Source organism: Lycium ferocissimum, chromosome 9, assembly GCF_029784015.1.
Source record: "Lycium ferocissimum isolate CSIRO_LF1 chromosome 9, AGI_CSIRO_Lferr_CH_V1, whole genome shotgun sequence".
Classification (NCBI taxonomy): Eukaryota; Viridiplantae; Streptophyta; class Magnoliopsida; order Solanales; family Solanaceae; genus Lycium; species Lycium ferocissimum.
In genome coordinates this window covers 20,596,433-20,608,081 of record NC_081350.1, presented here as the reverse complement: position 1 = coordinate 20,608,081, position 11,649 = coordinate 20,596,433, and the positions used below count along the sequence as shown (strand labels likewise).

The 11,649-nt window shown below is 34.9% G+C and overlaps 2 protein-coding genes across 2 annotated transcripts; both read left to right on the top strand.

The window, feature by feature from the left end:
• The first annotated feature begins 2,414 nt into the window (after positions 1–2,414).
• On the top strand, positions 2,415–6,489 carry LOC132029848 (rhomboid-like protein 11, chloroplastic). Its single transcript, XM_059419229.1, has 7 exons — positions 2,415–2,653; positions 3,422–3,543; positions 4,248–4,333; positions 4,540–4,580; positions 5,086–5,252; positions 5,398–5,460; positions 6,065–6,489. Exons 1-7 carry the CDS (start codon positions 2,485–2,487, stop codon positions 6,236–6,238), a joined length of 822 nt encoding a protein of 273 aa, XP_059275212.1. The 5' UTR covers positions 2,415–2,484; the 3' UTR covers positions 6,239–6,489.
• A 3,017-nt stretch (positions 6,490–9,506) lies between these two features.
• LOC132069285 (GCN5-related N-acetyltransferase 8-like) lies at positions 9,507–10,966 on the top strand. Its single transcript, XM_059462686.1, has 2 exons — positions 9,507–9,856; positions 10,469–10,966. The coding sequence occupies exons 1-2, from the start codon at positions 9,522–9,524 to the stop codon at positions 10,788–10,790; spliced, it is 657 nt and encodes a 218-aa protein (XP_059318669.1). The 5' UTR covers positions 9,507–9,521; the 3' UTR covers positions 10,791–10,966.
• Positions 10,967–11,649: the final 683 nt, after the last annotated feature.

Below are 11,649 nucleotides of genomic sequence, written 5' to 3'. Positions count from 1 at the left end.
TAAAAAGAATTGAACTAGTTAACAATAAAAGACTAAAATAGTAGCTATGTGGTCTAGCGTGTGGATCAAAATATGAACATACCGTCCCGCGCCGTCATGCGGTCTAGGCCCCGATCCTAACGGGAGAAGGGCGTGGGTGCGTCTCCGCACGTCGGCGTACGCCTCGCGACCATCTCCGCGCGTATGGCATTGGCACGGTAAGATAGTCGGCGGGAGGGGTAGCCGGTACGGGCGGAAAAGGTCTCAACCTAGTCCACACTCATATCGATATAGTCATTTAAAAAATATTTTATCGTTTGTCGTTTTTAAAAATATATATTTGTGTTTACCACACACACTTAAATATATTACACCGAAGGAGCGAGCAAAAATGCGGGGACCTCTACCCTCGTGCCCATAGAACATCGGCGAGAATCCTCGATACATGTAGCCCGGCACGGCGAGCGCCCCCCCTAACTACAACATCCTATCTCGGCGAGATCGTCGATATACCGAAGATATGACTCATATGCGAACCCGAAGTGTTCGGGAACGAGGATGGCCCCCGAATATGATGAGTAGGTATAAACGTGCATGTCGGTCCAACATCGGCCTAAGGCGTGTCCCTCCAATCGGATCGACGCATGTACGTGAGGCACGAGCCGAGCGTAAAGGGTCGATTAACAAAAGCCGACTCGGGCCGGAAATATGACCATCCGGAGGCGCGAAACCAGTGAGCCTAGTCAACTCATCCCGGTAGGCGGCGGCGGGGAGGCTCCTCAACATACAATGGGCGTCCATCACACCGTAGCCCATAACGACCTCCACATCTGCGAAGGGTAATGGTAGCCTCGGTGCGGAGATGAAATGTGTGCGTCTCCGGTCGCCACCTCTCAATCAATGCGCGTCGGTAGAGACCTGTCGTGCGTACCGACCGACCAACTTCGACACAGGTAGAGCACGTCCCGACGTAGTATATCCGGGACACGAGGATGTAGTGGGCGGCGGCTAAGATCTCCCATGCCGAGTCCCTGCAACCGGTACGGACACCGAGACTCAAGTGCGAGGTCGGATGTCCATATATGTTGCGACATGCTCGCCGAAGATACGGTAACTCTCGATCGAGGGCCCGGATCGCAGGTGGTGATCCATCTGTTTCTACGCATTTTAAATCAATCATTAACAAGTAGTAGTAGTTATGTAATCTTTTATCGAAAATTTTATTAAGGATTGTGGTGACTCATCATCCGTTTTTTACGTATTTTAAATCAATCATTAACAAGTAATATTAGTTATGTAATCTTTTATCGAAAATTTTATTAAGGATTGTGGTGACCCATCTGTTTTACGTATTTTAAATAAATCATTAACAAGTAATATTAGTTATGTAATCTTTTATCGAAAATTATATTAAGAGTTTTCAATCCTAAGCTACGGGTTATGAATCCTAAACTAAGGGTTTTCAATCCTAAAATATAAAGATTAAAAATTAATAAGTCAAATAATTAACAATTAGTTAACATACAATTAGTATAAATAATTAATAAATAAACAATTAACTAACTAATCAAATAATTAACAAGTTATTATCATATATTTAATAAATAAACAATTAAGTAACTAATCAAAAAAATTAATAAATTATTATCCTATATTTAACAAATAAATAATTAATTAACTAATGAAACAATTAAGAAATTATTAACAAATAAACAATTGGCTTAACAAAAACTAAATAAATAATTAGCCGACCTAACAATTGAAATAGCTAGTCTAACAATTAATAAATACTTAAGTCGCTCATCGAAAAATTAACAAATACTAAATAAACAAGCAATAAATAATTAACTAATTAACAATAGATAAACAAATTTTTTTTTAAAAAAGTAAAGGGGGGCGATCGCGATGGTAGAAAGTGCGAAATTTTGCCCAAAAACGCAAAAAAAAATGCGCAATCCACCACGTATCCCTCCCACCATACCTAAGGTAATAATATATTTAGCAATGTAATAAAAAATTCATAGTAAAATACCTAGAATGAAGGTGTTTTTGAGTTTTCAAAATGAGTTTGCGCTACGCTCTATTCCAAAATCTAAATTAAACTTATTCTCTACACTTTAATATCTAAAGAATATTGAGTTTTGGAAAAACAATACGAAAATAGCATTTTGGGGGGTTGGGGACCACTGAAAACGGCATTAATGGCGGGTTGGTGGGGAAGTGAAATGGTCGGATTTGTGGTGGGGAAGGAGGGGGCGACTTTTTGTTGCCTCCTACGCGCAACTTGCATTTTTGCAGTTTAGTCCTTTCATGCACTAATTTAGTGCATGAAACCTAGTAATGTGTTTTTTTTTTGTGCTAGTTTGATTCAATTTTTTTTTGTGCTACCAAAGTCGCGGACTCCCTTAAACAAGGTGAAAATTGAGACCACGTCAGCGTGTAAATAAATGGACAACATATGAAAACCCCACCAGCTGCTGTCTCTACATTCTTGATTTTCCGGCAATGAAACAACTTCAGCTTCAGTATCATTTGGGGTTCAAACACAATGTTTATGTCCACAGATTGATGCCCATGGCCATGCCACTATCTACACCTCTGCCTAAACTTCCCCTTAAACTCAAAATTTCACCTATTACTCCATCTCCTCTTCTCTGTAAATTCAATGATTCTGGTAACACCCCTATTTCTTTCCTTTTTCTTTTGATATATGGCTGGCTATTTATTAAATTTCCACTCTCAAGTATACTGATTGGTAGTCAACTTAGGACAAGAATTGCTATTCTATCTCTTGTTTTTAGGTTATTTTTGGTGACTCTACTGTCTTTTGCTAGCTAAAATAAAGTCAAATCTGTATCTTTTTTCTTACATTTTTTTTATTTTAAAGAGTTAACAGTAGAAGTGCTAATGATCCTAGGTCCTGTAAATACAAGGGGCTCTTAGATATAAATAACAATGTGGGATTTTTGAGCAGAAAACAGCACTAGTGTCAGTTGAATTGATTATTGAAGAGTTGTATTAATTACTTGGGCGTCTTTAATGCCTTCACATCTATGTATGAACCAGGAAATATACACAATTTCATGTCCTATTTCTAGTGATCAGATAGACAATTCAAACATGAGAAATGCTACTGTGGTAAAGAAAAGGATTGGATAAGAAGCTCTTTTGCAGCTCCTTTTTTATTTTGGGTGGATAAGGTTTTGAAGTGTGTGACCGTATCATCTAAAATTAGTGTGACCGTATCATCTAAAATTATAAGGCAATCTAGATATTTCCATAGTTTTAGTTACTCTACATAGATTGCCATATGTGGCCTGAGTTTATCTGGGATCGGTTGCTCGTGTATTTTCCCTGTTCGAGTGTTTTTTAATGTAACAACATGTCTGAAGAATGTGGCTAAGGAAGTAGTTTAAGCTGCAAAAAATGACACCTTTATTAGATATGACCTCACAGCTAGAAATGCTGAAGCCTGAAGGAAAGAAGCCAGAGAAGCGTGTCAATGGAATATTCTGGATTCTGCTTCTTAACCTTGGACTATATGTAGCAGATCATGTCTTCCAGGTTTGGAGTTTGCGTTTCCCCCTTATTGCAGCTTTCGTTGAATATATTTAATTCGATTGCATGAAGATAATTGGCACAACATATATTTAATGATTCTTCCTGGATGCTATTAAAAATGCACCCAACCCTGTAAGGTGGCTTAGGACTGGTGAGTGCAATTGAACATGGGTGGTTGTGGTGGCATGAGGAGAGATGATCAATTGAAAACATAGGGTCTGTTGGGTACGAAGGAAAATGTTTTCCTAGAAAATGTTTTCTTGGAAAACAGATTGGTTTCTTACCTATTTTCTAGTGTTCGGTAAGTAAGCAAGAAAATTTTATCCCAAAAACATTTATATGTAATCTCTACAAAACACTATAGGGGTGGGATGGGTTGGGGAGTGGGGTTCGGGGGTGGGATGGTTAAGGGTTGGGGGTTGGGGGCGTTGGGAGGAGACAATGAACTTGGAATGTCACTTATGGAACTTGTTTTCCCTACTTCGATTAGGGAAGTCATTTTCCTCATTTTTAAGGAACTTGTTTTCTAGAGCAACCGAACATGGGAAAAGAGAAGTGGTTTTCTAAAAAATGTTTTCCTCCACCACGAATACACCCATAGTGCCACTCGACCATCTGAAGGGTGTTATCCACCTGGACTCTGTGAAGATAATGTTACTCTTGTCTGCTGGATTAAAGGGATCTAATTGAAAAAATACTTATATCAGGTTCAGGCAGTAAAAGCATTATACTTATACCACAATCGGCCTGATTGGTACCAGTTTGTGACTGCAACATTCTGTCATTTTAACTGGTGAGTATTTAAGTTCTTCTTGCAATTACTAGAAATGGAAAGTGAAAAACTCATAATCCAATTATCAGTTTTTTTGATGACACATAATCCAATTATCAGTTTTTTTGATGACACATAATCCAATTATCAGTTGCTTTCTCTCTTCATCTGATATCACTTATGTTTCTAATTGTTTCTTTTTTTTTCATCTGCACTTCACTCAACAGGAACCACCTCTCAAGTAACCTTTTCTTTTTGTATATTTTTGGTAAGAATTCTGTTTCTTGTTATACTTAGGGTATGTTGTTGTTGTTGTTGTTGTTATACTTAGGGTGTGTTTGGTATGAAGGGAAACGTTTTCTTGGAAAACAAGTGGGTCTCTTACTTATTTTCTAGTGTTTGGTAAGTAAGCAAAAAGAATGTTATCCCAAGAGCATTTATGTGTAATCTAGCAAAACACTATGGGGGTGGGATGGAGTGGGAGTGGGGTTCGGGGTGGGCGGGGATGGGATGGTCAATGGGTGGGGGTTGGGGGTGTTGGGTTGGTGGGGAGGAGACAATAAACTTGGAATGTCACTTATGAAGCTTGTTTTCCCTACTTCCATTAGGGAAGTCATTTTCGTCATTTTTAAGGATCTTGTTTTCCAAAAATTTTGACCAACCAAACATGGAAAAATTGGAAAACATTTTCTGGAAAACTTGTTAAGGATGGATTTTCACTATACTTGATAGCAGATGATAAACGTAGATGTTAACCTATTTTAAGCCCCCAGGAAAACTCGTTGAAGAGGAGGAAGGGAACTTTGGATTGTGGCTTTCTTATATATTAACTGGGGCTGGAGCTAACCTTGTCTCGTGGTTGATTCTGCCAAGAAATGCTGTGTCTGTTGGTGCATCTGGTGCAGTGTTCGGACTCTTTGCTATTAGTGTACTTGTGAAGGTGATTCCTGCATCTTTCTTTTTTATTGCATTCATCTATGTGCCTCTGTTTAATATCAGTGTCTGTGTGTAGATTGACGTATTTAGACAGTTTACTGCTGCGCTTGATTGATAAACCAGTCTAACCATCTTGGTTTTTATTGCAGATGTCTTGGGACTGGAGAAAGATACTTGAAGTACTTGTATTGGGCCAGTTTGTCATAGAAAGGGTATACCCTCGCTCTTTCCTTTCTAATTAAAACAATAATCAATCATACGTAACATTGTTACTTATTCAAATCATGCTAATTCTCTTCCATTTAGTCACAAACTTTGATCTTTAAAGGAGCTAAAACTTGATAGTTCACTCTACGATAGGTTTGGTTTCAAATGAAATTCCTCATCTGAATGATAGATTACGGAGTACCATAAATCAATATGATTTTCTAACTACCATACCATATTTGGCCAATGACATTTCTTGAAGTTTGAATTCAGTATTGACTGGTTGTCCCACCTTATCTCATAATCCAAGAAGATGACGTTGCATTTTTAAGTGCTAAAGTTATAGTGGAGCAATAGAAACCAGGGAGGGGGAAGCTAGTAGAGATCCCAGATTCAGTTTTAGTTGTCTTCACTTTGTTTTGTCTAAGGAGTAACCTAGAGTAGAAAAAAGCCAAAAGCTCTATCAACAAAATCAGTTCTTTTTTAGAACCCCAGTGGTGATGGTCCGGTAAACCAACTACTTCTAATGATAAGGATAAAATCAATGAATGCTGCAATTTTTTATCCAAGTAACTTGACCTCTGCTATGGCTGTAACTCGGCATATCAGGTGATGGAAGCAGCCCAAGCTTCAACAGGATTAGCGGGAGGTATTAATGGAGGGTCTGCCTTACAAAATGTTAATCACATTGCACATCTCTCTGGCGCCCTAATTGGTGTTGCTTTGATATGGCTGCTGAGTGGAATTTCTACTGAACCGGATGCACGGAACAATAAAAAGTGACTCCTAAGAGTTGATAACAAGGAAAGATGTTTTACAAACATGTAGTAAATTGCTCATTGAGTAAAGAAAATCAGTTCAATGACAAACAAAGGCATTTTACGCAGAATTTTTAGTAGACCGAACATTACCAAGGACATTTTTGGTGATTTTTGTGTTGATAGGATGTATCAATAGATGATCAGATTTGACATGGTGTATAGATTTTCTCAACTATTGAGTATTATAGCATGGATAGGTAATTGTTTTGTTCAGTTAGCCAACACATTGTCATAGGCTTGTTTGATCTTCAGATTGCACAAATGTGGATCGTACTATTACTGAATTATCGGCAGGGAATCTTTGAAGGGGTTAATGTTTGATCAAATTGAACATATATTTTAGAAATAAAAACAAATTGTTTTTAAAAAGCAATTACATAGTTTTCCCTCCTCAACGTCACTAGTTTTTCTTCCTTAGTTATAAAATCTCCCATTTAAGCCACAAAACTGTAGTAAGAATTTTCTAGTTGCTCTTCTCTTTATATTTTTCGCTTCATTAGGCCAAGTTGTCAAGGACATGTATATGCATTGGATTATGACACATTTTTTTGTGCGGATTATCCTTCAAAGGCACTGGTCTTTAACTTTTGGCCCTCAAATTGATGGTCTTTAATTTTTAGCCTTCGCTTAATATTCCGAGGTTCTGAGTTCGAATCCCAGCTCAGTAAAAAAAAAATTAAAAAAAATCGCAAGGCACTTGCACCTTAACTCTGCATTCAAAACTCTACCTGGCATTCAAAACTCTGTATGAGGCCTAACTTTGGCACGAAATAGGCCTAACTTTGCTACGAAACTCTGCCTTGTGATTTTTTTGTTTTTTGACTGAATCGGGGTTTGAACCCCAAACCTTATGTTATTAGATGAAGGCCAAAAATTAAAGACCACCAATTTGAGGGCCAAAAATTAAAGATCAGTGCCTTCGAAGGGTCATCGTGCAAATGACCCATTATGACATTGCATAGTGTCATATTTCATTTGTGAGAAAAATGTCATATTTCATTTTCCGGCTTATACTTGAAAAAGAGACGGAGTGTGTAAATTAATTGAATAATAATTATTTTTAACGCAGAGATAAGATTTAAAGAATACTGAAATTCACGGAAAAGATACTGGAAATCACCCAAAAAAAAAAAAACAAATGCAAGAAAGATCGACACGTTGAACCAACTTTTTTAAATGTTGCTTGTACAAATTCTACCCAACGAGAAATGGAGGAGTAATATCAGCTGCGACACAGTACTAATTTATAGTCTGTTTGATAAAGTTTTTTTTTTTTTTTTTTTGGGGGGGAAAAGTTTTTTTTCTTTTTTATAAATAAATAATTATTTTTAAAAAGTGAGGTGTTTTGTCAAGCTTTTGATAGAAAAATAAGGAGTCCGGAGCCTAAATGCCATAAATTTGCCACAAAAAAACCAAAAGGGGTTTATCGTGGAGGGGGCAACGTTTTACACAAAAAAAATTGTCAGATCGGAATTAAAATAAAAAAAAAAATTGTCAAGCAAAACGTTGGCTAATCAGATTTTGCAAAACGTTGGCTGGCCAACGTTTTACAAAATAAGATTTTGCAAAAATGTTGGTCACCCAACATTTTACAAACTAAAGTCTTTTTATTTATTTTTTATTTTTTATTTTTATTTTTTAAAGATGAGGTACCTTTTGATTTTTCCCTTTTAAAATTTTAGTGAAGCTTTTTTTTAATTCAAACATACACCACAAGTCATATAATAATTAACTCAAACAAATATTCTAACTCTAACCTTTCATACAATAATTTAAAATGCGTTTTCTAATATGTGAACATAAAAAAAAAAAACTAAAAATATAAGTTAAATAAACGTCACACATTATCTGAATAGTAAATGTTAAATTAAAAACATAATTAAACACCACAAGACATATTATATATTTATTATAATAAAGACAACAACATATTCTTGGAAGATTACATAAGGAAACAATGATCGTACAACTTAGGAAAAAACATAAAAACCAACAAGCAACAACAACTATTGATTTCTATCGGGGCAGCGATTCTTGTTATGACCTGTTTGCTTGCACGCTGCCCCGACAGAAATCAGTAGTTGTTGTTGCTTGTTGGTTTTTATGTTTTTTCCTAAGTTGTACGATCGTTGTTTCCTTATGCAATCTTCCAAGAATATGTTGTTGTCTTTATTATAATAAATATATAATATGTCTTGTGGTGTTTAATTACGTATTTAATTTAACATTTACTATTCCGATAATGTGTGACGTTTATTTAACTTCTATTTTTAGTATTATTTTTTTTTATATTCACATATTAGAAAACACATTTTTAATTATTTTATGAAAGGTTAGAGTTAGAATATTTGTTTGAGTTAATTATTATATGACTTGTGGTGTATGTTTGAATTAAAAAAAAGCTTCACTGAAATTTTAAAAGGAAAAAATCAAAAGGTACCTCATCTTCATAAACAAAAACAAACAAAAAAAAAAAAAAAAATTATTTAACATTTACTATTCAGATAATGTGTGACGTTTATTTAACTTATATTTTTAGTTTTTTTTTTTTTTTTTATGTTCACATATTAGCAAACACATTTTAAATTATTGTATGAAAGGTTAGAATTAGAATATTTGTTTGAGTTAATTATTTTATGACTTGTGGTGTATGTTTGAATTAAAAAAAAGCTTCACTGAAATTTTAAAAGGAAAAATCAAAAGGTACCTCATCTTTAAAAAAAAAAAAAAAAAAAAAAAAAAAAAAAAAAATTAGTTTGTAAAATGTTGGGTGACCAACGTTTTTGCAAAATCTGATTTGCCCAACGTTTTGCAAAATCAGATTTTGCAAAAACGTTGGGCAGCCAATGTTTTCCTTGACAATTTTTTTTTTTTTTTTTTTTTTTTTTTTATAATTTCGATTTGACAAATTTTTTTTGTGTAAAACGTTGCCCCTTCCACGATAAACCTCTTTTGGTTTATCGTGGAAAGGGCAACCCCTTTTGGTTTATATGCATCATTTTTTTAACGAGAGATATATCTGTTCTAAATTAGAAAGTTGGAGGTTATATTTGGAACTTTTCACTTTTTAAAACTTGGTCAAACGGGCTAGTAATTCACTGAGACTGCTGCTAAAGCCCCATTTATTACCATAATCAAATTCAGTGAATATCAACACGTAATTGCCATGCAATCCTTCCCCATTTCCTATAAATACCCCCTTTTCTTCTTCTTCTTCCTTACCAGTCAACCACAATCAATCACATATGGATCAAGAGAACTCCTCCACCTTCAAACACCAAATCTCAGCCAGAATCCGCCTTGTAACTGACCCAAACAACGACATTCCACATCTTCACAAACTCATCACTCAAATGGCTAATTACCATAACCTAACAGAATACCTCACCGTTACAGAAACCTCTCTTTCCAACACCTTATTCAAATCCCCACCTTTCCATTCTTTCACTGCCCTTATCCTCGAAGTTTCACCCAACCCATTTCCCATAACTCCCCACAAAGACCTCAGTTTTAACCCTATCATCAAGAACAACTTCAATCTCAAGGCCCCAGTGCTTGACCCGCAATCAAACACTTTCAGGTAATGGTGTCAAATGGGCGAGTGACGAGTCAAAATGAGTTGAGTTAATGGGTTGGGCTGAAATGAGCTTAAAATGCGGGTTATAACCCAACCCATTTAATTTTTATTATAAGTTTGACTAATGGCTTTATTGGTTCTTTTATACACCCTCAGTCCCAAAAAAATTGGCACTTTTTCCTTTTTGAGAGTCAAATGAGTTATTCTTACCATAATTTTTTCATGTCTATAAAATATTTTAAATTATTAATTATGGAAACTTAGTACTTTTACGTAATTTCCAAATATGTGACTTTTATTTCTAAAAATTAAATAATTCTATGTTCAAACACACGATCAAAATTAAGAAGTTTGACTCTTGAAAAGCGAAAAGTGTCCATCCTTTTGGGACGGAGGGAGTAATTTTTTAGTACCTCAAAAAATTATTATTTTTCTTTATTATAGTTCTATATATTTATATAACATATTAAATGAAACAAACAAAAATTGAAAATATTTTGACAAAATTTCTCATGAGTCCATTTGGGCTACATATCAGCTCAATTATGGATGGACTGAGCTAATAAATGGGCGGATTATGTTTTCATGGACTAATTTTGCCACCTCTACTTTCAGGTCTGAAAACGATGTTTATGTAGCGGGTCATGTGCTGGTTTTTCCAAGCTACAATGGGTTTTTTGAGAAACCAGGTTTAAATATGGACCAAATATTTGTGAGGAAGTGTTATAGGGGGTTGGGTTTTGGCAAAATGCTGTTTTCTGCTGTTGCATCAGTGGCTGCAAGTATGGGAATGGGGATGGTTGATTGGCTTGTGGCTGATTGGAATGAAGAGAGTATTAAATTTTATGAGAAAATGGGTGCTCATTGTGTTAGTGATTATAGACTTTATAAATTGTATGGAGAGAAGCTTCAACAGTGTGCCAACATCTCTGGTTGATATCAACTCCTGTTTTTCCTTTTTCTATTAGTGGAGTACTATTAGTTATGCTTGTTTCAGTTAGACTGGAGATGGATGAAATGGAAAAAAAAATGCTTTCTCCTACATTTTGATGTGCTTTTGACTAGTTAACCACGTTTCTTGTTTTCATTCTTTTTAATTTTCCATCTCTTCATTTTTCCAATCTGAGATTTTAAAGGAACAACTCTCTATTCAATGGAAATATGCTTTTTGATGCATTGTGGTAGTTGCGGGATGAGAAATAATACTCCCATCTTAATTCTTATTAGTCCTAGTTATAATTTGGAGAGTCAAAAAATATTTTTCATTAACCACTATAACATTTTGAATTGTAAACTATTACTGTATCATAATTTATTTTTTATATAGTTTTTAAATATGTCATTTTTTTTAAATATTCCAAATTATAAGAAAGTTATGGTAATTATCGAGAAAGAATAGTTTCAATCTAACAAATAGAAAGATTGACCAAAAATAACTATGCCGGGAGATTTGGTTTTGTCGTCCAATATATTACAGATGTTATTATTTTATGATCTTTAATTTTCACTGAAGACCAACAAAATAAAAAGTTTCTAAATATGTCAATTTTATTTCAAAATTATTGAAGATTCTATCTGTTAATTTTTTCCGCAAGTAATTCCTCTGGATTTTCATATGAATCTAAAAATTCCTAATTTCTAGAATATTTTCCTGCAGATACAGTTTTTGTGTAAATCCACAAGTAAATTTAGCGCAAATTATTATTTGGGAATTCATTTGAAAACATAATCCCCAACTATTATTTTCGTAGGTAATTCTGCAGGTAAACAACCAAAAATCTAAGAAATATATTTCT